Source organism: Scyliorhinus torazame, chromosome 1 (genome assembly GCF_047496885.1).
Source record: "Scyliorhinus torazame isolate Kashiwa2021f chromosome 1, sScyTor2.1, whole genome shotgun sequence".
NCBI lineage: Eukaryota > Metazoa > Chordata > Chondrichthyes > Carcharhiniformes > Scyliorhinidae > Scyliorhinus > Scyliorhinus torazame.
Window position 1 is genome coordinate 173,348,961 of NC_092707.1, and position 26,354 is coordinate 173,375,314.

Sequence of the window (26,354 nt, forward strand, 5' to 3'; positions counted from 1 at the left end):
TATTGTCTGTCCACCCTCAAAAGTTCTTGCAGCAACCGCTCCCGTTCCTTACTCTCCTGCTTCCCTTTATGTGCCCTTATTGATATCAGCTCCCCTCTAACCACCGCCTTCAACGCCTCCCAGACCACTCCCACCTGGACCTCCCCATTATCATTGAGTTCCAAGTACTTTTCAATGCACCCCCTCACCCTTAGACACACCCCCTCATCTGCCATTAGTCCCATGTCCATTCTCCAGGGTGGGCGCCCTCCTGTTTCCTCCCCTATCTCCAAGTCCACCCAGTGTGGAGCGTGATCCGAAATGGCTATAGCCGTATACTCCGTTCCCCTCACCTTCGGGATCAATGCCCTACCCAGCACAAAAAAGTCTATTCGCGAGTAGACTTTATGGACATAGGAGAAAAACGAGAACTCCTTACTCCTAGGTCTGCTAAATCTCCACGGGTCTACACCTCCCATCTGCTCCATAAAATCTTTAAGCACCTTGGCTGCTGCCGGCCTCCTTCCAGTCCTGGACTTCGACCTATCCAGCCCTGGTTCCAACACCGTATTAAAATCTCCCCCCATTATCAGCTTTCCCATCTCTAGGTCCGGAATGCGTCCTAGCATCCGCCTCATAAAATTGGCATCATCCCAGTTCGGGGCATATACGTTTACCAAAACCACCGTCTCCCCCTGTAGTTTGCCACTCACCATCACGTATCTGCCCCCGTTATCCGCCACTATAGTCTTTGCCTCGAACATTACCCGCTTCCCCACTAATATAGCCACCCCCCTGTTTTTCGCATCTAGCCCCGAATGGAACACCTGCCCCACCCATCCTTTGCGCAACCTAACCTGGTCTATCAGTTTCAGGTGCGTTTCCTGTAACATAACCACATCTGCCTTAAGTTTCTTAAGGTGTGCGAGTACCCGTGCCCTCTATCGGCCCGTTCAGCCCTCTCACGTTCCACGTGATCAGCCGAGTTGGGGGGCTTCCTACCCCCCCCCCCCCTGTCGATTAGCCATCACCTTTTTCCAGCTCCTCACCCAGTTCCCACGCAGCTGTATCTCCCCCAGGCGGTGCCCCCCCCGCCCATCCTCTCCCATACCAGCTCCCCCCTCTCCCCAGCAGCAGCAACCCAGTAATTCCCCCCCTCCCACCCCCCCCCCCCACTAGATCCCCTGCTAGCATAATTACTCCCCCCATGTTGCTCCCAGAAGTCAGCAAACTCTGGCTGACCTCGGCTTCCCCCCGTGACCTCGGCTCGCACCGTGCGACGCCCCCTCCTTCCTGCTTCTCTATTCCCGCCATGATTATCATAGCGCGGGAACCAAGCCCGCGCTTCTCCCTTGGCCCCGCCCCCAATGGCCAACGCCCCATCTCCTCCACCTCCCCTCCTCCCCCCATCACCACCTGTGGGAGAGAGAAAAGTTACCACATCGCAGGATTAGTACATAAAACCCCTCTTTGCCCCCCACATTCGCCCCACCACTTTGTTCGAACGTTCTTTTTAATAACCCGCTCATTCCAGTTTTTCTTCCACAATAAAAGTCCACGCTTCATCCGCCGTCTCAAAGTAGTGGTGCCTCCCTCGATATGTGACCCACAGTCTTGCCGGTTGCAGCATTCCAAATTTTATCTTCTTTTTATGAAGCACCGCCTTGGCCCGATTAAAGCTCGCCCTCCTTCTCGCCACCTCCGCACTCCAGTCTTGATAAACGCGGATCACCGCGTTCTCCCATTTACTGCTCCGAGTTTTCTTCGCCCATCTAAGGACCATTTCTCTATCCTTAAAACGGAGGAATCTCACCACTATGGCTCTGGGAATTTCTCCTGCTCTCGGTCCTCGCGCCATCACTCGGTATGCTCCCTCCACCTCCAACGGACCCGCCGGGGCTTCCGCTCCCATTAACGAGTGCAGCATCGTGCTCACATATGCCCCGACGTCCGCTCCCTCCACACCTTCAGGAAGACCAAGAATCCTCAGGTTGTTCCTCCTTGCGTTGTTTTCCAGTGCCTCCAACCTTTCCACACATCGTTTCTGATGTGCCTCCTGCGTCTCCGTCTTCACCACCAGGCCCTGTATATCGTCATCATCCTCGGCTGCCTTTGCCTTCACGACCCGAAGCTCCCGCTCCTGGGTCTTTTGTTCCTCCTTTAGCCCTTCGATCGCCTGTAGTATCGGGGCCAACAGCTCTTTCTTCATTTCCTTTTTTATCTCTTCCACACAGCATTTCCAGAACTCTTGTTGTTCAGGGCCCCATGTTAAACTGCCACCTTCCGACGCCATCTTGGTTTTTGCTTGCCTTCCTTGCCGCTGTTCTAAAGGATCCACTGCAATCTGGCCACTCTCTCCTCCTTTTTCCATCCGTATCCAGGGGGGATTCCCTTCTGGTTTACCGCACAGTGTTTTTAGCCGTCAAAATTGCCGTTGGGGCTCCTATCAAGAGCCCAAAAGTCCGTTTCACAGGGAGCTGCCAAAACGTGCGACTCAGCTGGTCATCGCCGCACCCGGAAGTCCTTTCATGGCTATGTTAACTGCCCAGTAGTAATTACTGAAATTCGGTAGGGCAAGCACCCCCTCCCCCCGATTCTGCTCGAGCATCACATTCTTCACTCGCGGGGACTTACCCGCTCATACAAAGCACAGGATGATTTTGTTAACCGTCTTAAAAAAGGACCGCGGGATGAAAATTGGGAGACTCTGAAACACAAATAAAAATCTCGGTAGGACCGTCATTTTGACCGTCTGCACTCTCCCAGCCAACAACAGCAGGAGCGCATCCCATCTCCAAAACTCGCCCTTCATCTGTTCAACCAACCGGGACAAGTTCAACTTGTGTAACCGGCCCCCAGTCGCGCGCCACTTGTATCCCTAAGTACCTGAAACTGTCCCCTTCTAACCTAAATGGCAGCTCCCTCAGCCGACCCTCTTGACCCATCGCCTGGACGACAAACATCTCACTCTGTCATATTCAGTTTATACCCCGAAAACCGGACTAATTCCCCCCAAATCGCCATAATTTCCCCCATCCCTGCCCCTGGATCTAGTACGTATAAGAGCAGGTCGTTCACGTACAGCGAGACCCTATGTTCCAGCCCCTTGAAGCTCTCGGAGCAATTGCAGCGGCTCTATAGCTAACGCAAACAGCAGTGGGGAGAGGGGGCACCCCGTCTTGTCCCACGGTACAGTCTAAAATAGTCCGAGGTCGTCCTTACACTAGCCTCTGGGGCCTGGTACAACAGCCTGACACAGTCGATAAAGCCCCTACCGAACCCAAATCGTCCCAGCACCTCCCATAAATAGTCCCACTCCACCCGGTCGAACGCCTTTTCCCCATCCATTGCCACAACTACCTCAACCTCCCTACTCTCCGGGTGCATCATAATCACGTTGAGCAGCCTTCGTATATTGGCCACCAACTGCCTGCCCTTGACAAACCCGGTTTGTTCCTCCATAATCACATCCGGCACACAATCTTCAATCCTGGAGGCCAATGTTTTGGCCAGCAACTTGGCATCCACATTAAGCAGGGAGATCGGCCGATATGACCCGCATAGCTCCGGGTTCCTGTCCCGCTTCAATATCAACAAAATAGTGGCCTGTGACATCATCAGGGGCAGCACCCCTCGCTCCCTTGCCTCATTGAAAACCTTGACCAGCAATGGCCCTAAAATCCCGGAAAACTTCTTCTTTTAGAATTCCACCGGATGCCCGTCCGGCCCCTGGTCTTTACCCGACTGCATTGCCTTCAAGCCCTCAACTATTTCTTCGGCCCTAATCGGGGCCCCCAGCCGATTTACCAGCTCCCTACCCATCCTTGGGAAGGTCAGTCCATCCAAAAAGCGTCTGATCCCCTCGGGTCCCGTGGGGGTTCCGAACAATAGAGCCTACTGTAAAAGCTCCTGAACGCCCTGTTTAGCCCTGCGAGTCCCCTACCAAATTCCCATCCCCATCAACCACCCTCTCTTTCCCTGGCCGCCTCCCTCTTCCTGAGCTGCTGTGTCAGCAATCTGCTGGCCTTTTCCCCGTGTTCGTAAAACGCACCCCATACCTTCCTAAGCTCCTCCACTGCCTTACCTTGGACAGCACCCTGAACTCTGCCTGCAGCCTCCGACGTTCCCTTAAGAGCTCCCCCCTCCAGCTTACCGCTAACCATGACATAATGTCCCCGTCCCCCCCTAGACTATACTACCCACCTGAAATTGCACCCGCTTGTTGATCAAAATCGCGACCCCCCTTAGTCTTGGTGTCCAGCCCCGAATTAAAGACCTGACTGACCCAACACTTCCTCAGCCTGACTTGATCCGCCACATTCAGGTGTGTCTCCTGTAACATTACCACGTCTGCCTTCAGAGCCCTCAGATGTGTGAACGCACGTGCCCCCTTAACCGGCCCATTCAACCCTCTGACATTCCAGGTAATCAGCCCAGTTGGGGGGCACCGTGTCCCCTCCCTCCGCCGATCAGCCATCCCCTTTCCTGGGCCCGCCTCCAGCTCATGCGTCGCACCTCCATCGGCCCGCCTCCTGGCAGTCCCCACCCCCGACCTCCCCTCTATCCCGAAACCTAAGTCCCTCCCTCGTCAGCAGAGTAACTCCCCCCCCCCCCCCCCCCCCCCCCGGCATCACCACTTTGTAACCTAACCCCTGCCATATATTAATCATATGCCCCCCCCCCCCCCCCACACTGTGCTTCCGTAGTAGATTAGCTCACCCAGCTAGCTTGGTGGCCCTCACCTCCGGCGCCAAGAAATCTCCCACCTATTGTTAAGATTACACAGCGTTGATATGATCAGTTGGTTGTGGGATCATTTAGCCCTGTCCATTGCAGGTTACTTCCACTGTTTAGCATGCACGTAGTCTGTCCTGGTTGTAGCTTTACCAGATTGGCATCTCTATTTTAGGTATGTCTGGCGCTGCTCCTGGCATGTTCTCCTGCACTCCTCATTGAACCAGGGTTGACCCCCTTGGCTAGATAATGGGTAAAATGAGGGGCATGCCAGACAATTCTGTTATTGATGGCTTACAGCGTATCCTGAATGCTTAATTCTAAGCTATTAGATTTGTTCTGAATCTATCCCATTTCACATGATGCCAGTGCCGCATAACACAATGAAGGGTATCCTCAGTGTGAAGACAGGGCTATCTCCGACCAACCCCAATCCTGTCATGGGCCGATGCATTTGTGGCAGATAGATTGGTGAGGACCAGGTCAAGTAGGCTCTTCACTTTTATGTTGGGTTGCTAACTGCCTGCTTCAGGCCCAGTCTGGCAGTTACGCTTTCCAGAACTTGGCTAGCTCAGTCGGTACTGAGCCACTCTTGGAGATGGACATTGATGCCCCCTTCCCAGGACACATTCTGTGACCGTGCTCTCCTCAGTGCTTATTCCAAGTGGTCCACGGCTGAGAGGAGCACTAAGTCATCAGCTGAGAGAAGTCGGTAGTAATCAGCAAGAGGTTTCCTTGCCCCTGTTTCACCTGATGCCATGAGACTGTGTGGGGTCCAAAATCAATGTTGACAACTCCCAGGACCACGCCCTCTTCACTTTTTATGCCAATATGCTGCCTTGTCTGATGGATCTATCTTTCCATTGGGTCATGACATACCGGGTATTGTGAAAGAGAAGCCTGGGACAGTGAGTGTAAGGTACGATTTGGTGAGTTTCACTATGTCAGGCTCTTGATCATCTAGTCTATGCTCTGAATTTTGGCACAAGTCTCCAGATGTTGAGAGGAGGACTTTGCAGTGTTGACTGGGCAAGATGTGCCTTTGTCATTTCTGATGCCTAGGTCAACGGCAGGGGTTCTGTCCAGTTTTGTCTTTTTTGACTCTTTTTGTAGCAATTTGATACACCCGAGTGGCTTGCTAGGCCACCTCAGTGGGTAGTTCAGAGTTAATGTCATTGCTGTGACGATACAGTCACATGTCGGTCAGACTGGGGAAGAAAAAACGATTTCCTTCCCTAAAAGGGTCTTTGTGAACCAAATGGGTTTTTACAATAATCCAGTTATTTCATGGTCACCATTTCTGAGACGACCTGTTCAGTTCCAGATTTATTAATTAATTGAATTTAAGTTCCACCAGCTGCCAAGAGTATATAATGAGATCTGGAGCCAAGTGGTCCTGGCAGAACCCAAACTGAGCACCAGTGAACAGGTTATAATCTTTATTGTCGCAAGTAGGCTTACATTAACACTGCAGTGAAGTTACTGTGAAAAGCCCGTAGTCGCCACATTCCGGCGCCTGTTCGAGTACACAGAGGGAGAATTCAGAATGTCCAGGGCAGCACGGTGGCGCAGTGGATAGCACTGCTGCCTCACGGCGCCGAGATCCCAGGTTCGATCCCGGCTCTGGGTCACTGTCCGTGTGGAGTTTGCACATTCTCCCGTGTTTGTGTGGGTTTCGCCCCCACAACCCAAAGATGTGCAGGGAGATGGATTGGCCAGGCTAAATTGCCCCTTAATTGGAAAAAATGAATTGGACACTCCAAATTTATATAAAAAAAGAATGTCCAATTCACCTAACAGCATGTCTTTCGGGTCTTGTGGGAAGAAACCGCAACACCCGGAGGAAACCCGCACACACACACACACGGAGAGGTGCAGACTCCGCACAGACAGTGACCCAAGCTGGGAATCAAATCTGGGACCCTGGCGCTGTGAAAGAACAGTGCTACCGTGCTTCTTTCTGGGGTGTGTATGTGCTGATTGATACTACTGCCAACAGTTCCTTTCATCATGTTGATTGGGAATAGACTGATGGGGCAGTATTTCACCATAAGAACTAGGAGCAGGAGTAGGCCATCTGGCCCCTCGAGCCTGCTCCACCATTCAATGAGATCATGGCTGATCTTTTGTGGACTCAGCTCCACTTTCCGGCCCGAACACCATAACCCTTAATCACCAGATTAGACTTTCCTCCTTGTTCTGTGCAGGACATACCTAGGCAATTTTTATTGGGTAGGTGCCAATTTGTAGCTATTATTTTTCTGTATATTTGTTTAGGCTTGCTTGTTAATAGTTTTTGTCATAATATCTTGCATGTATGGATGCAATTTATTAGGACTGGATCAACATAACTTTTTTTTAAAAAAAGGAACAAATTTCAAAGAATTTTATGATGCCCTAAGGCACATTCATATCTGTTTTAACTAAATCTTTGCTTCTTCAGTTGGGTGAAACTAAGAAGTTTTAATTGTATAAGCTTGAAGGATTAAACTTTGTTTTTCTGTTAAAACAACCACTCCAACCGCAAGACTAAATATTGATACATATATAGCATGTTGAAATCTTGTGCTTCCCTGTGGCATGGCAATGCAGCATGTACCAACATCCAAGTGCAGACTGATGTAACACCCCATAAGCTGTTACTGAATCTTTCTGTTGTCAAGATCATTTTAAGGAGGAGCTGATTAAACTCCCTTTCAGTTTTTGGGTACGGAATGGCATTTTGCTGCAGGCCTGGAAACTGATTGTGCTCAGTCACAGTTTGTACATAATTGAGAGAGAGAAAAAAAGAGGGTATTCACCTTAAAAATAAAGCTAGATGTGTATAGCTTTAATTCATTTCACCAAGTTTTTTTTCTTGCAGGAGCTGTTGGGGCTCAGCCCCTCTTCACGGTGCCAAGGCGTCCAGGATGTGGTACCATGGGAAAACCGATTAAACTGCTGGCCAACTGCTTCCAAGTAGATATCCCAAAGATTGACGTCTACCTCTATGAGGTAGATATTAAACCAGATAAATGTCCTCGCAGGGTAAACAGGTGCGTATAAAGAAGGGGATAACACTTGAGGTGGAAAATCAGGAGCATGAGAGTTACTTGTATATCCACTTCTTACTTACTGGGACTATCAAACAAATTTGATTATGTTGTTTAGCAACATGTGTGAAGTGCATTGTTGGATAATTTTGTGTGCTGAGTTGTCTTCAAAGAACATCGAGATTAAAGTGTCCAATAACCATTGGCATTTAAATAATACTTCACTGAGGTTAGGAGGGGCTATTGGGTTACGGGGATAAGGTGGCAGTGAGGGCTTAAGTGGGTCGGTGCAGACTCGATGGGCCGACCCTCCACTGTATGTTCTATGTTCAATGAGTGGAGTAATAAGTCACTTTCAATATACAAATGCAAGAACTCAATGACAGAACTGGTTCTGGTTTATGAGTAGACCATTGGAAATCTGGACACTTTTTTTTTTACAAGAGCAGCGAATTTTGTTGCTTTCTGATTTTCTATATTTCTGGATGTTTTTTCATAGCCTTACAAAATCTTTGGCTTATTTAATTTTTATATTGATTTTTCTCACCTGGTTGGTGCACAATACGTTAAATATTGGTCATCACCATGTCTTCAAGCTGCAATTACTTGAAGGTTCCTTTTTGTTCCATCTCCTTCACATTTGAGTATAACCAATTGTTCATTGGTTCAATGGGCAGGCAATATATTTCAAACCCTGCAAACCCACGTCCTTCCAATTTATGATGCATTGTACTGGATTACCCAAATCTTCTGCACTCCCAATGGTATTTAAATGGTAATAACTGTTCTGCTGCATCCTATTCCAAAAGGTCCATGTTACAGAATGATTTATAAAATCTTTACTGAAGCAAGTTTCGGAGCAAGTCCAAAATATTGCTTTCATTTCTATAACCTAACAAGTACATGAATTAATCTGTCATCTTATTTCAGCCATTTAAAAAAAGCAATGAATGCCATGCTTTAATTATGAAGGAATAAGATGTAATTTGACTTGAAAGCAGCCAGGATGTAGAATCTTTTGCTGTATAACTAACTATTTATGTTGCGATTCCACCTACTGTCCTGGCATGCATCAATTTAAATTGAAGCTACAATGGAGTTGAAAATGGGATTTCTATTTGGTTTGGATAAGAAAACTTGAAGAATTACAGGTCACAGCTCTGGAAAAGAAAATACCGTTTTAATGGCACTGGAAACGTATTTTTTCCAAATTAGTGTTTTATTCTGCAGTGTTAATAATGCTGTCATGTCAAGAAGACATGAAAGAAAATCTAAATATATCTATATCATCCCAGCTACCTCATAAAATTATATATTTTTGAAAATATAATGGGCAATTGACTGAAGCCTTGTTATCTCCAAGGGATACTATTGTCCCCTGTGACTGCAGAAACCAAGTTCCAAGGAAATGCGCAAAGGCCCCTTTACTAAGACCGGCTCTGGCCAGTGGAGACTCCAGCTAAGAAGACAAAGAACTTGGAAATCTTTGGTAAACTTATAAATGGATGGAACATTAACCATCTCAAGAATCAAGACCAGGAATATACATCCTTTGTCCAAACCAAAGGGAAGAGTGGAAGTTATGTCACATCGCGCTCTCTCTCTCGTGCGCTCTCTCTTCTCTTTCCCCCCCCCCCCCTCTCCCCCCTCCCTCACCCCGCCCAAGTGCTAGAACCTGTAATATTGTCTTGTGAAGCTGAATGAGTCAGCCTGCCATCTTCCATCCAGAAAACAGCAGCAGAGCTAGAGCTCTGTCCAGGTTTAAATTGCCTGGCCCTTATTTACACTATTTATACTGGAAAGTCTGAACCTCTGTATCAGTGCTTACTACAAGACTAATTCATCTCTACGTTCTTCTCCCATTGTGGAAGTCCGCGCTCCTGGGAAAAATAGATTACTCCACATCAGCTCCAGCCTGCTAACCTCCCTGAAGGAATACACCATTGGACTTTTGATTCTGGACTTGCATGAAACAATAATTCTCGTTTTGTCTGTGATCTTTGCCTTGTGCTTCTTTCTTTCCCTTTTTCCTCTTTAATTTTGTGAATGCACCAGGGGTTGCGTAGTGATACCCCCTCTCCACATTTGTGTGTGTGTAAAATAAACTAACCCTCTGATTTCACCCTATCTCAAGTTGATTGTATGTTATTGATAGAGGATTAGATCACTGCAAAACTGATGGTTTGGGGAAAATATGCCACCACTTATAAGTGGGGGGGGGGACGCACAAGAGAAGAGATCAAAAGTTAAAAGCACGTTTCTGTTAACGGACATAGAGAAATCAGATTTGTTTCAAATTAAGCCCCCTCCTGTCTGTAACAATACTATTTCATAATTCAATACACGATAAAGCAGTTCTTGGATAATTAAATTGCTGTAAAGACACTTTAGGCACTTGTTAGAGGCAAATGGATAGCTGAGAATGATGTGACATTAATCTCTGGGAATCCTAGATGACGACCACCTGAACAATTATGTAACTGTCACATGGATACTAAAACTAGGTTGCAGTACTCTGTAATGTTAAGGTGTTTATTATTTTTATAATGCATGTATTGTGAAGTTCAATTTCAGGAACTTGCTACAGTTGGATAGATGCCAACTGCTAGTGTCTGAAGTCCACTTGCAAGGGTTGTTGCTGAATGTGGCATCAAATTTGAGGGATATATTTAGTACCAACTCCTAGTAAATGTCATTGCTGTTGCAACATATCTATGTGCAAGTCAAATGACCGAGTGTTGCCTGCAGTATAATTTCTCTCTTGGGGGCACAATAAATTCGGAAGTGTTGCAGACTTTTAGTAACTTCTAAAATCTGAATTGTATTTCAGTAGACATTTAGCTCATAGAATTTTACATCTCAATGTTACTTTCCACTTGCCAGCCCAAGCCTGGATATTGCTGCATTTGGACATGGACTGCTTCAGTATCTGAGAAGTCGCGAATGATGCTGAACATTGTTCAATCATCAGCAAACATTTTCACTTCTGACCTTCTGATGGAAGGGTTGTTGAGATTTTGATGCCATCCATTAAAGCCAATTTTGATAAAAGTATAATTTATTCAACAATGCTCCCAACTTCTGTAATCTTCGATAATTAATTACCATCACAGTAATTTTAAGAAGCCTTACTAATTAAGGGAGACTTGGACTCAGTTGGGTTTCAGCCTCCGAAGGTGTTGAACATTGATGTGCCATTGGACTGAATTTTTTCTCTTGTAATGTAATACTTATGTAAGGTGGGTTAGTGAAATTTGGTTTCTGACAGAGGCTGGTTCTAATGGGGGGTTCATGCATACTAGTCAGATTTATAGCAGCATATGAAATTCACAGGCTGTGATATGTGAGCAATCATGGATTCTCAATTTACACAGAGGGAACATATGGGCATTCATTATGGAAAATTGCATTTCTGGAGCAGAGGATTCCTGCCTTCAGAGGAATTGGTCACGCTATGCAGCATCAGAGTTTCTGTATGGTATTCACCTGAATGCAGAAATGAGTAAGTCACTGCCCAATTTACCTTGCTCTTCCACAAGCCATGCAATGCCACTACCTAACCAATGGATTCTGCATTGAAATCCATAATTAGCGGAACTGTGTGATGTTGCTGTACTTGCCCACTAACTTACCCACTAAATGTGGCAGAAAGGTTGGGACTGGTATATTCAAATGTAAGTGAATGTTTTTAAAATTTTTTAAATAAATATATTTCTTAAAGTTTTTTAACACAATTTTTCTCCCTTACAAACAATAACTCTCCCCCCCCCCGTAACACAAAAAAAAACGAGAAATCGCGCAGAGCAAGATATATACATGGCAAAATAATATATTTACACAGCTTTGTACACTGGCCCTCACCCGTACATGCCAGTTTCCCCAACCCTTCATGTTATCTCTTGCTCATCCACCCTCCCAGGCAGTCCCCCCCCCCAACCCCCTCCCAGGACGTCCCCTCCACCCGCCTCCCCGCAAGGTTGCTGCTGCTGCTGACCGACCTTCCTCTAACGCTCCGCGAGATAGTCTAGGAACAGTTGTCATCGCCTGTAGAACCCCTGCGCAGACCCTCTCAAGGCGAACTTAATCCTCTCCAACTTTATGAACCCAGCCATATCATTTCTCCAGGCTGGGGGGCTTCGCCTCCTTCCACATTAGCAAGATCCTTCGCCGTGCTACTAGAGACGCAAAGGCCAGAATGCTGGCCTCTTTCGCCTCCTGCACTCCCGGTTCGTCCACTACTCCAAATATTGCTAGCTCCCAGCTTGGCTTGACCCGGACTTTCACCACCTGAGATATTGCTCCCGCCACTCCTCTCCAGAACCCCTCCAGTGCCGGGCATGACCAAAACATATGGACATGGTTTGCCGGGCTCCCTGAGCACCTTCCACATCTGTCCTCTACCCCAAAGAACCTACTCAACCTCGCCCCCGTCAAGTGCGCTCTGTGGACCACCTTAAATTGTATCAGGCTGAGCCTGGCACATGAGGAGGAGGAATTAACCCTACCTAGGACATCAGCCCACAGACCTTACTCGATCTCCTCCCCCAGCTCCTCCTCCCATTTACCCTTCAACTCTTCTACCAGCGCTTCCCCCTCTTCTTTCAACTCCTGGTGTATTTCCGACACCTTGCCCTCCCCGACCCATACACCCGAGATCACCCTATCTTGAACTTCTTGTGCCGGGAGCAACGGGAATTCCCTCACCTGTCGCCTCACAAAAGCCCTCACCTGCATATATCTAAAGGCATTTCCCGGGGGTGTAAGTGAATTTTTAACGGCATGAGAAACCTTACTGTCAAGTCACCTCTCCGGCACTAAGAATTTAACTTTATAATTGTGGAAACTCATTTTTTCAGAATTTCATTACTGTTGGAGATGTCATAAGAACTAGGAGTAGGGGTAGGCCATCTGGCCCCTCGAGCCTGCTCCGCCATTCAATGAGATCATGGCTGATCTTTTTTTGACTCAGCTCCACTCTGCGGCCCGAACACCATAACCCTTAATCCCTTTATTTTTCAAAAAAACTATCTATCTTTATCTTAAAAACATTTAATGAAGGAGCCTCAACTGCTTCACTGGGCAAGGAATTCCATAGATTCACAACCCTTTGGGTGAAGAGGTTCCTCCTAAGCTCAGTCCTAAATCTACTTCCCCTTATTTTGAGGCTATGCCCCGTAGTCCTGCTTTCACCCACTAGTGGCAACAACCTGCCCGCATCTATTCTATCTATTCCATTCATAATTTTATATGTTTCTATAAGATCTCCCCGCATCCTTCTAAATTCCAACGAGTACAGTCCCAGTCTACTCAATTTCTCCTCGTAATCCAATCCCTTCAGCTCTGGGATTAACCTAGTGAATCTCCTCTGCACACCCTCCAGCGCCAGTACGTCCTTTCTCAGGTAAGGAGACCAATACTGAACACACTACTCCATGTGTGGCCTCACTAATACCTCATACAATTGCAGCATAACCTCCCTAGTCTTAAACTCCATCCCTCTAGTAATGAAGGACAAAACTCCACTTGCCTTCTGAATCACCTGTAAACCAACTTTTTGCGACTCGTGCACTAGCACACCCAGGTCTTTCTGCACAGCGGTATGTTTTAATATTTTATCATTTAAATAATAATCCCTTTTGCTATTATTCCTATCAAAATGGATAACATCACATTTGTCAACATTGTATTCCATCTGCCAGACCCTAGCCCATTAACTTAACCTATCCAAATCCCGATGCAGACTTCCGGTATCCTCTGCACTTTTTGCTTTACCACTCATCTTAGTGTCGTCTGCAAACTTGGACACATTGCACTTGGTCCCCAACTCCAAATCATCTCTGTAAATTGTGAACAATTGTGGACCCAACACTGACACCACTAGCTACTGATTGCCAACCAGAGAAACACCCATTAATCCCCACTCTTTGCTTTCTATTTATTAACCAATCCTCTATCCATGCTACGACTTTACCCTTAATGCCATGCATCTTTATCTTATGCAGCAATCTTTTGTGTGGCACCTTGCCAAAAGCTTTCTGGAAATCCAGATATACCACATCCATTGGCTCCCTGTTATCTACTGCACTGGTAATGTCCTCAAAAGTATTCCACTAAATTAGTTAGGCACGACCTGCCCTTTATGAACCCATGCTGCGTCTGCCCAATGGGACAATTTCCATCCAGATGCCTCGCTATTTCTTCCTTGATGATAGATTCCAGCATCTTCCCTACTACTGAAGTTAAACTAACTGGCCTATAATTACCCGCTTTCTGCCTACCTCCTTTTTTAAACATTGGTGTCACGTTTGCTAATTTCCAATCCATCGGGACCACCCCAGAGTCCAGTGAATTTTGGTAAATTGTCACCAGTGCATTTGCAATTTCCCTAGCCATCTCTTTTAGCACTCTGGGATGCATTCCATCAAGGCCAGGAGACTTGTCTACCTGTAGCCCCATTAGCTTGCCCATCACTACTTCCTTAGTGATAACAATCATCTCAAGGTCCTCACCTGTCATAGCCTCATTTCCATCAGTCACTGGCATGTTATTTGTGTCTTCCACTGTGAAGACCGACCCAAAAAACCTGTTCAGTTCCTCAGCTATTTCCTCATCTCCCATTATTAAATCTCCCTTCTCATCCTCTAAAGGACCAATATTTACCTTAGCCACTCTTTTTTGTTTTATATATTTATATAAACTTTTACCATCTTTTTATATTCTGAGCAAGTTTACTCTCATAATCTACCTTACTCTTTATAGCTTTTTTAGTAGCTTTCTGTTGACCCCTAAAGATTTCCCAGTCCTTTAGACTAACACTAATCTTTGCCACTTTGTATGCTTTTTCCTTCAATTTGATACTCTCCCTTATTTCCTTAGATAGCCACGGTCAATTTTTCCCTCTTTTTCTACCGTCCTTCCTTTTTGTTGGTATAACCCTTTGCTGAGCACTGAAAAATTGCTTGGAAGATTCTCCACTGTTCCTCAACTGTTTCACCATAAACTCTTTGCTCCCAGTCTACCGTAGCTAGCTCTTCTCTCATCCCATTGTAATCTCCTTTGTTTAAGCACAAAACACTAGTGTTTGATTTTACCTTCTCACCTCCATCTGTACTTTAAATTCCACCATATTATGATCGCTCCTTCCGAGAGGATCCCTAACTATGAGATCATTAATCAATCCTGTCTCATTACACAGGACCAGATCTAGGACCGCTTGTTCCCTCGTAGGTTCCATTACATACTGTTCTAGGAAACTATCGCGGATACATGCTATAAACTCCTCCTCAAGGCTGCCTTGACGGACCTGGTTAAACCAATCGACATGTAGATTAAAATCGTAATTTAAGGACGTCCGGGTGCGGCGATGACCAGCTAAGTCGCACGTTTTGGCAGCTCCCGTTGGAACGGACTTTTGGGCTCTTGATAGGAGCCCCAACGGCAATTTAAACGGCCAAAAACACTGTGCGGTAAACCAGAAGGGAATCCCTCCCGGACACGCATGGATAAGGGAGAGGATAGTGGCCGGATTGCGGAGGATCCTCTGGAGCAGCGGCAAGGAAGGGAAGCTCAAAGCAAGATGGTGTCGGAAGGTGGCCGCTTGTCATGGGGCTCGAAGCAACAAGAGTTCATGCGGCGCTTTGTGGAAGAGCTGAAAAAGGAGTTAAAGAAGGAGCTGTTGTCCCCGATATTACAGGCGATTGAAGGGCTAAAGGAGGAGCAGAGGACCCAAGAGCTGGAGCTTCGGGTCGTGAAGGCAAAGGCTGCTGAAAATGAAGACGAAATACAGGGCCTGGTGGTGAAGACAGAGATGCACGAGGCACAGCACAAAAGGTGTGTGGAAAGGTTGGAAGTACTGGAGAATAACTCGAGGAGGAAGAATCTAAGAGTTCTGGGTCTTCCCGAAGGCGCAGAAGGGGCGGACGTCGGGACATATGTGAGCACGATGCTTCACTCGCTAATGGGATCGGAGGCCCCGACGGGCCCCTTGGAGGTGGAGGGAGCTTATCGAGTTCTGGCGCGAAGACTGAAGGCTGGAGAAATACCCCGAGCTATAGTGGTGAGGTTTCTCCGCTATAATGACAGAGAGACGGTCCTCAAATGGGCGAAGAAAACTCGGAGCTGTAGGTGGGAGAACGCGGTGATCCGCGTATACCAGGATTGGAGTGCGGAGGTGGCGAGAAGGAGGGCAAGTTTTAATCGGGCTAAGGCGGTGCTTCACAAAAAGAAGATCCAGTTTGGAATGTTGCAACCAGCGAGATTGTGGGTCACACACCAAGGGAAGCACCACTACTTTGAGACGGCAGAAGAGGCGTGGACATTCATTGTGGACGAGAAGCTGGAATAGTCGGGCAAGAGAAAGAACTTTTGGGACAAAGTGGTGGGGCGAGAAAAAAGGGGGGGGGGATGGTTTTTTCAATTTGTTAATTTTGCGATCCTGGAACTTTTCTCTCTTCCCCATGTTGGGGGGGAAGGAAAGTAAGAGGAACTGTGGGTGCCGGCCATTAGGGGCGGGGCCGAGTGGGGAACGCGGGCTTTGTTCCCGCGCTATGGTAATTATGGCAGGAACAGAGATGCAGGAAGGAGGGGGCCTTGCACAGTGGGGGCCAAGGACAAGGGGGGAAGCCGAGGTCAGCCAGAGTTCGCTGACTTCTGGGAGCAACATGGGGGGTGCAACTACGCTAGAGGGCGCCGTCGGGGAGATATACGGGTACGTGGGAACCGGGTGAGGAGCTGGGCTAAAAAAGGGGATGGCGAGTCGACAAAGGGGTGGGGGGGGGGGGGGAGAAAGAGCCCCCCAACCCAGCTGACCACGTGGAACGTGAGAGGGCTGAACGGGCCGATTAAAAGGGCACGGGTACTCGCACACCTAAAGAAATTAAAGGCAGATGTGGTTATGTTGCAGGAGACGCATCTGAAACTGATAGACCAGGTCAGACTACGTAAAGGATGGGTGGGGCAGGTGTTTCATTCGGGTTTAGATGCGAAGAACAGGGGGGTGGCTATCTTAGTGGGGAAACGGGTACTATTTGAGGCGAAAACCATAGTGGCGGATAGTGGGGGTAGATATGTGATGGTGAGTGGCAGATTGCAAGGGGAGGTGGTGGTTCTGGTGAACTTTTATGCCCCGAACTGGGATGATGCAAATTTTATGAGGCATATGTTGGGACGTATCCTGGACCTGGAAGCGGGAAAGTTGGTAATGGGGGGAGACTTCAATACGGTGCTTGATCCAGGGCTGGACCGGTCGAGGTCCAGGACCGGGAGGAGGCCGGCAGCGGCCAGGGTACTCAAGGACTTCATGGAACAGATGGGAGGGGTAGACCCCTGGAGATTTAGTAGGCCTAGGAGTTCTCATTTTTGTCCCATGTTCATAGAGTATACTCACGGATAGACTTTTTTGTCTTGGGAAGGGCACTGATTCCGAAGGTGACAGGGACGGAATATACGGCCATAGCCATTTCGGACCACGCTCCACATTGGGTAGACCTGGAGGTAGGAGAGGAAAAAGAACAGCACCCACTCTGGAGAATGGATATGGGCTTATTGGCGGATGAGGGGGTATGTTTAAGGGTGAGGGGGTGCATCGAAAGGCACTTGGAGCTTAATGACAATGGAGAGGTTCAGGTGGGAGTGGTCTGGGAGGCGTTGAAGGCAGTGGTTAGAGGGGAACTGATATCCATAAGGGCACATAAAGGGAAGCAAGAGGGTAAAGAAAGGGAGCGATTGCTGAAAGAACTTCTGAGGGTGGACAGGCAATATGCGGAGGCACCGGAGGAGGGACTGTACAGGGAAAGACAAAGGCTACATGTGGAATTTGACCTGCTGACCACGGGTAAGGCAGAGGCACAGTGGAGGAGGGCACAGGGTGTACAATATGAGTATGGGGAGAAGGCGAGTCGGCTACTGGCCCACCAATTGAGGAAGAGGGGAGCAGCGAGGGAGCTAGGTGGGGTGAGAGATGAGGAGGGAGAGATGGAACGGGGAGCGGAGAGAGTGAACGGGGTGTTCAAGGCATTTTATGAGAGGTTATATAAGGCTCAGCCCCCGGAAGGGAAGGAGGGAATGATGCATTTCCTGGATCAGCTGGAATTCCCTAAAGTGGAGGAGCAGGAGAGGGTGGGACTGGGAGCACAGATTGAGACAGATTGAGGTGGTAAAAGGGATTGGGAGCATGCAGCGGGGAAGGCCCCGGGACCGGACGGATTCCCGGTGGAATTTTATAGGAAGTATATGGACCTACTGGCCCCGCTTTTGACGAGAACCTTTAATGAGGCCGGGGAAAGGGGGCAGCTGCCCTCGACTATGTCGGAGGCAACGATATCGCTCCTTTTGAAGAAGGAAAAAGATCCGCTGCAGTGTGGGTCCTACAGGCCCATTTCCCTTTTAAATGTAGATGATAAGCTCCTGGCTAAGGTGATGGCGACGAGGATAGAGGATTGTGTCCCGGGGGTGGTTCATGAGGATCAAACTGGGTTCCTTAAGGGGAGACAGCTGAACACGAACATACGGAGGTTGCTAGGGGTAATGATGATGCCCCCACCAGAGGGGGAGGCGGAGATAGTGGTGGCGATGGACGCCGAGAAAGCATTCAACAGAGTGGAGTGGGATTATCTGTGGGAGGTGCTGAGGAGATTTGGTTTTGGAGAAGGGTATATCGGATGGGTACAGCTGCTGTATAGGGCCCCGGTGGCGAGCGTGGTCACGAACAGACAGAGGTCTGACTACTTCCGTCTTCATAGAGGGACGAGGCAGGGGTGTCCCCTGTCTCCGTTACTGTTTGCATTGGCGATTGAGCCCCTGGCCATAGCACTGAGGGGCTCCAGGAAGTGGAGGGGAGTACTCAGGGAGGAGAAGAACACCGGGTATCTTTGTATGCAGATGATTTATTGCTGTATGTTGCGGACCCAGTGGAGGGGATGCCTGAGATCATGCAGACACTTGGGGAGTTTGGGGAATTTTCGGGGTACAAATTGAATATGGGGAAGAGTGAGTTGTTTGTGGTGCATCCGGGGGAGCAGAGCAGGGGAATAGATGACTTACCGTTGAGGAAGGTGACAAGAGATTTCCGGTACTTTGGGATTCTGATAGCCAGGAGTTGGGGAACCTTACATAGGCTTAATTTAACAAGATTGGTGGAACAGATGGAGGAGGATTTTAAGAGATGGGACATGGTGCCCCTGTCATTGGTGGGTAGGGTGCAGGCGGTCAAAATGGTAGTCCTCCCGAGATTCCTTTTTGTGTTTCAGTGCCTTCCAGTGATGGTCACAAAGGCTTTTTTCAAGAGAATTGAGAAAAGTGACATGAGTTTTGTGTGGACCGGGAAGACCCCGATGTGAGGAGGGTGTTCTTGCAGTGTAGCAGGGATGGGGGGGGGCTGGCACTACCGAGCCTAAGTGAATACTACTGGGCCGCCAATATCTCAATGGTGTGTAAGTGGATGGGAGAAGGGGAGGGAGTGGCGTGGAAGAGATTGGAGATGGCGTCCTGCAAAGGAACCAGCCTACAAGCAATGGTGACTGCACTGTTGCCGTTCTCCCCGAAGAAATACACCACAAGTCCAGTGGTGTTTGCAACACTAAAAATTTGGGGGCAGTGGAGACGACATAGGGGAAGGACGGGAGCCTCGGTGCGGTCCCCGATAAGAAATAACCATAGGTTTGTCCCGGGGAGAATGGATGGGGGATTTGGAGCATGGCAGAGAGCTGGGGTTGTGCAACTGAGAGATCTGTTCGTAGACTGGACGTTTGCGAGTCTGGGAGCGCTGACGGAAAAATATGGGTTGCCCCAAGGGAATGAATTTCAATACATGCAACTGAAGGCTTTTGCGAGGCAGCAGGTGAGGGAATTCCCGCAGCTCCCGATGCAGGAGATTCAAGATAGAGTGATCTCAGGGACATGGGTGGGGGATGGTAGGGTGTCGGATATATACAGGGAAATGAGGGACGAGGGGGAGATCATGGTGGATGAGCTGAAGGGGAAATGGGAAGAAGAGCTGGGGGAAGAGATTGAGGAGGGGCTGTGGGCTGATGCCCTACGTAGGGTAAACTCGTCGTCCTCGTGCGCCAGGCTAAGCTTGGTACAATTCAAGGTTTTACACAGGGCGCATATGACCGGAGCAAGGCTCAGTAAATTTTTTGGGGTAGAGGATAGGTGTGGGAGATGCTCGAGAAGCCCAGCAAACCACACCCACATGTTTTGGTCATGTCCGGCACTGCAGGGGTTCTGGGTGGGGGTGGCAAAGGTGCTTTTGAAGGTGGTGGGGGTCCGGGTCGAGCCAGGCTGGGGGTTGGCTATATTCGGGGTTGCAGAAGAGCCGGGAGTGCAGGAGGCGAAAGAGGCTGATGTTTTGGCCTTTGCGTCCCTTGTAGCCCGGCGAAGGATATTGCTTATGTGGAAAGAAGCCAAACCCCCGGGCGTGGAGACCTGGATAAATGACATGGCAGGGTTTATAAAACTAGAACGGATAAAGTTCGCACTAAGGGGTTCGGCTCAAGGGTTCACCAAGTGGTGGCAACCGTTCATTGACTGCCTCGCAGAACGATAAAGGAAATGGAAAGGTAACAGCAGCAACCGGGGGGGGGGGGAGCCCGGGTGGGTCCTCGGGTGTTTTTGTATAGATATTTGTATTAGGCTGTGTATATTGGATTGTTTGATTTTATTTTTGGAGAGTTATTATTTTTGATATGGCAGTTGCGAATTAGTTTATATATATATATATATATATATATATATATAATATATATATATATTATTTATTTATTTGTTAAAAACGGCCACTGTTATTTATACTGTTTTATTGTTGTAAAAGGGAAAACCTTTGTATTGTTTTGTTTGGCCAAAAAATTTGAATAAAATATATTTTTTAAAAATAAATCATAATTTAATATTTTTTATTTTAATTTCACCTCTCGTAATGCCATTGTTCCTTACCTCATACACTTTCTGTCCATAAATTTATAATGAATTATATTTTCTAATTTGTACTTCCTGGTTTGGAATGGTTCAGAATTCTCCTGATTGGTTGAAGCATCATGCATTCACTTTTTAATTCATTTACAGGATGTGGTCTTAGCTGGCTAGGCCAGCATTTATTGCCCATCCCTAAATTGCCATGACAAGGTGGTGGTGAGCTGCCTTCTTGAACACTGCAATCCCTGTTGTGTCGGTACACCCAGTGCTGTTAGGAGGGAGTTCCATGATTATGACCCAGTGACAGTGAAGGATTGGCAATATATTTCAAAGTCAGGATAGTGATGGTTTGGAGGGGAACTTCCTGGTGGTGATTTTCCTATGTATTGATGCTCTTGTCCTGCTAGATAATGGTGGTCATGGGTTTGGAAGATGCTGCCTCAGGCGTTTTGGTGAGTTTCTGCAGTTCATCTTTGAGATGGTTCACACTGCTGCCACTTATTTGTTGGTGGTGGAGGGAGTGAATGTTTGTGGAATTAAGTGGGTTGCTTTGTCCTGGATGATGTTGAGCTTCTTGTATTGTTGGTGTTGCACTCATCCAGGAAAGTGAAGAGTATTCCATCACACTCCTGATTTGTGCCTTGTAGATATGGAGGGGCTTTGGGGAATCTGGGTGAGTTAGTTGCCACACGTTTCCTAGACTCCGACCTGCTCTTGTAGCCACAGTTTTTATATGGTTAGTCCAGTTCAGTTTCTGGTCAATGGTAACCCCCAGGATGTTGATGGTGGGGGATTTAGCGATAGTAATGCCATTGATTGTCATGGGGCGATAATTAGATTCTCATCACTTATGTGGCATGAATGTAATTGCCACTTGTCAACCCACGCCTGGATATTGTCCAGATCTTGCTGCATTTGGACATGGACAGCTTTAGTATCCAAGGAGTCGTGAATGGTGCTGAACATTGTGCAATCATCAGTGAACATCCCCACTTCCTGACCTTATGATGGAAGGAAATCATTGAAACAGCTGAAGATAGTTGGGCTGAGCAACTCCTAGGAACTCCTGAGGAGTCATCTTAGTTTGTGCTAGGTATGGCTCCAACCAGTGGACAGTCTTCCCCTCTCAAGATTCCCATTGACTCCAGTTTTGCTCGGGTTCCTTGATGCCATGCTCGGTCAAATACTGCCTTGGTGTCAAGGGCAGTCACTCTGACCTTGCCTCTGGAGTTCAGCTCTTTTGTCCATGTTTGAGACAAGGCTGTAATGAGGGCAGGAGCTGAAAGACCCTGGCGGAGCCCAATTTGAACATCAGTGAGCAGGTTATTGTGCCTCTTGATAGCACTGTCGATGCTCCCTTCCTTCTATCACTTTACTGATGATGGAAAGTAGACTGGTGAGCCAAGTTGGATTTGCCCTGTCTTTTCTGTACAGGGCCAGGTAGATGCCAGTATTGTAGCTGCACTAGAATAACTTGGCTAGGGGCACAGGTTCTGACGCACAGGTTTTCTGTAGTATTGTCAGGGCCCATAGCCTTTGGAGTATCCAGTACGTTCAGCCGTTTCTTGATACCACGTGAAGTGAATCGAATTGGCTGAAGACTGCCATCTGTGATGCTGATGACCTGATGTACTGGGCTTTTCCACCATTAAGGATGGGGTCATGTGTGGAGCCTCCTCCCAAGAGTTTAATTGTCCACTGCCATTCACAGTTGGATGTGGCAGGACTGCAGAGCTTAGATCTGATCCATTGGTTGTGGAATCACTTTACTCTTGTTCATCATTTGCTTGTGTTGTTTGACACATGGGTAGTCCTGTGTTGTAGCTTCACTAGGTGATATCTCATTTTTAGGTATGCCTGGTGCTTCTCTTGGCATGCCTTCCTGCTTTCTTCATTGAACCAGAGTTGATCTCATAGCTTGGTTATAAGCGTAGATTGGGGGATATTCCAGGTTTCAGATTGTGGTTGGGTACAATTCTGCTGCTGCTGATGGCCCACAGCAGCTCCTGAATGCCCAGTCCCGAGTTGCTAGATACCCAGGCCCGAGTTGCTAGATCTGTTTGGAGTCTATCCCTTTTAGCACTGTAGTCATGTCACACAACACGATAGAGGTTATCCTCCATATGAAGATAGGACATTTGTCTCCACAAGGACTGTGCGGTGGTCAATCCTTCCGATACTGTCATGGGCAGATATATCTGCAGCAAGCATGCTGGTGCACATGAAGTCAAGTATGTTTTTACTCTTGTTGTTACCCCCATCAACTGCTGCAGACCCAGTCTAACAGCAATATCCTTTGGGACTCGAGGTTCAGTCGGCAGTTCGGAAGGCAAATGCAATGTTAGCATTCATGTCAAGAGAGCTAGAATGCAAGACTAGGGATGTACTTCTGAGGCTGTATAAGGCTCTGGTCAGACTCCATTTGGAGTATTGTGAGCAGTTTTGGGCCCCATATCTAAGGAAGGATGTGCTGGCCTTGGAAAGGGTCTAGAGGAGGTTCACAAGAATGATCCCTGGAATGAACAGCTTGTCGTATGAGGAACTTTTGAGGACTCTGGGTCTGTACTCGTTGGAGTTTAGAAGGATGAGGGGGGGATCTTATTGAAACTTGCAGGATACTGCGAGGCCTGGATAGAGTGGACGTGGAGAGGATGTTTCCACTTGTAGGAAAAACTAGAACGAGAGGACACCATCTCAGACTAAAGGGACAACCACAATCTGTAACCTCATGGTCTGGCATATCCCCCAATCTACGCTTATTACCAAGCTATGAGATCAACTCTGGTCCAATGAAGAGTGCAGGAAGGCATGCCAAGAGAAGCACCAGGCATACCTAAAAATGAGATATCCCCTGGTGAAGCTTCAACACATGACTACCCATATGCCAAACAACATAAGCAAATGATGAACAAGAGTAAAGTGATTCCACAACCAATGGATCAGGTCTAAGCTCTGCAGTCCTGCCACATCCAACCGTGAATGGCAGTGGACAATTAAACAGATGAGGAGGAATTTCTTCAGCCAGAGGGTGGTGAACCTGTGGAACTCTTTGCCGCAGAAGGCTGTGAGGACAAATCACTGAGTGTCTTTAAGACAGAGATAGGTAGATTCTTGATTAATAAGGGATCCGGGGTTACGGGCAGAAGGCAGGAGAATGGGGATGAGAAAAATATCAGCCATGATTGAATGGCGGAGCAAACTCGATGGGCCAAGTGACCTAATTCTATCCCTATGTTTTTTGTGCTCAAATGGCTGATTTTTATTTCAGAACAGTGGTGAAACAGTCCTTTATGCCAGTGTTCTAACTCAGAATATAATTTGTAAGGAAACTGAATTACATATTCTGCAAATTTCATTAAAACTAATTTTTTTGGTGACCGTTGTAATTTGGTCCAGATTATGTATCTACAAAATGCAATTAAATTGTATGTTTGCGGTGTAAAGATCCAATTAATCAGAACAATTGAATAAATTAATTAGTGTAGTAAATGCTGTTAATGTTCTTTTGTATTAATTTATTTAACAAAAGAAATCTTGTAATACAATTTGAAAACAATCTCTCCTTACTCCTTAAAATTACATCTCAAATTCAAAATACTGTGGGTCAAAATGATGGATTCTTACCTAACCATCTTCAACACTACTGTAACTTTTTCCATCGGGGTGGAAAACTACGCTGTTGATTGGTCCAAAGTGACCCTTCACTCTACCAAACTCCTCTTCAAATGACAAATGGAAAAATCGGGCCTCAAACTTGCCAATTCTGGTAGAGGTCGTTGTAACATCCATTGCTTCCTGACCACCACCAAGGACAACATGTTCCACAATAGGTGAAATAGCAGCTGAATTCACAGGTCATTCAGTCCTGAATGTTTTCAAGTGTTCCAAAGTTGCAGAACCAAACAGCTTAGCAGTACTATCTTTTGAAGCAGTGATAAACATGGTCAGGTCTAAGGATGTTTGGATGCTGTTTATTTGCTTGGTGTGTTCTTTTACTTTTGTCATTATTTCTCTAGACTTAGCACTATACTGTACCAATTCACCATTCTCATATCCTGCAATGACAAATTCTCCAAGAGGACCCCAAACAGCACTTGTTATCTTTGACTCACTGGCCGGAACCTTCATATACAGTTCATTGTTACTTATCTGAGCAGGATCACGTATGACAAGAAGCTGACGTAACAATGGTAGCCCATCTGCTTATCAGTCGTAAACATGATGATGTTGCCACTGAAGTCAAATCCGCCCGTTCTGACTGCAGAGCTTGTTTTAAACAAAGCAAGTTGCTTCCCTGTTTCACAGTCTCTAAGTCTGCACGAGTTATCTGCAGAACCAGTTAACACTTGTTTTGTGTCCCAGTCAACATCGACACACCATACTGCTCCGGTGTGTCAAGTCTCCCCATTCCGAGAATACCAGACATTGACAACAGTATCTTTGGCACAGGAGAATACCAAATCCCCTTCTCTGTTGTATTTAATCTGTGTGATTGATCTTTCATGATCTTGTAAGAGGATGGATTTCATGCTGTCGGTCTTTCTCTCTCACGGCGACAGGATTGGGAGGGACCGGAAACCGCCATTCTGCTCCTATGTTTTATGGTCTTATGGTCTCAGTCAGCTTGGTTTGTGATGGTGCTACAGAGCCACATTTGGTGATGGACATTTGAGGTTCCATCCAGATTGTTAAATTTAACGCCCTTGACACCCTTGATGCTTCCTCCAACCTCCTGACTGTATACCACAATGCTGCCACTTCGGCTGGATCTGTCCTGCCTGTGGGACATGGCAAAACCAGGAATGCTGATCGTGTTGCTATATTTACTTGCTATAAATATGGCGGTTAATAAGGTCGCCTTTCTTAATCCTAATTATGAGTATGCTTTCAGAGTCGCCAGGTATCTCTCGATATGGCCACAAGGTTCAACTGAATACCGATCAAAGAGCCAATACACCAGTTAGTTAGTTCAAAGCCAATACTACTTTATTTACACACCGTATGATTTACTCATGCACAATAACACTACAGGCTAAACTACATCTATCACTAACACCTATACTTAACTTCAGGTGCCCACTTAGGTCAGAGGAACAATGGCCGTTGTTCGGATCTGAGGCTGTTGGGTTCGAAGAGGTAACAGGAGTACAGCTAAGGTCGTCCGTCTGGTAGCGAGCGTTGAACTTGAACTTACTTGCTTCTGGTGGGGCAGGTGGAAGGGTCTCTCTGCTTGAGAGCCAAATCCAAGAGAGTGAACCTTTAGCGGGGGGTTCCTTCTTATACTCTGAGGGACTTTGCACGCTTTTAGGCGGGCCTTAAACTTGGTCCCAATTAATTGGGCAGCTTATTGATCACTGCCATCGATCTGAGCCAACAAAGGGGTGGGTGCCTTAATGGCTGGGCGTGTCTTAAGTGGCCGTTGACCTTGCTTTGTTTGTGTCTTCTTGCTGGGGTGATGGCGCCGGAATGTCTAGAACAGTATCGGTTACCTGAGCACCAGTTCTTCGTTCCTCAGAGATGGGCCATTAATATGCAAATCGGCCAAGAGTTTCGGTTCCATCTGCAGACTGCCTTCCAAATATACATTCAGGCTCTGTGCCTGCTTGTTGCCTTGCATTGTCCATTTTTTCCTGTATGCTCCTGCGAGTGTCCATTTTATATACTGAAAGTGGCCATCCCAGATGGCTACAATGGTGATGT

General features: G+C 47.3%; 1 protein-coding gene and 1 pseudogene across 3 annotated transcripts in view; one reads left to right on the forward strand and one right to left on the reverse strand.

Annotated features, from left to right (window-relative positions):
- LOC140416871 (protein argonaute-3) overlaps positions 1 to 26,354 on the forward strand; it is a 293,216-nt gene that overhangs the window by 107,562 nt on the left and 159,300 nt on the right. For 2 of the 3 annotated variants that reach the window (XM_072501157.1, XM_072501156.1), the window contains exon 2: positions 7,577 to 7,748. In XM_072501157.1, coding sequence (XP_072357258.1) covers positions 7,577 to 7,748 — 172 coding nt within the window. Of the gene's footprint in view, positions 1 to 7,576; positions 7,749 to 26,354 lie in introns of those variants that run through there. The other variant, XM_072501158.1, reaches the window with a different exon arrangement.
- Positions 24,149 to 25,210, reverse strand: LOC140416855 (eukaryotic translation initiation factor 3 subunit I-like; annotated as a pseudogene).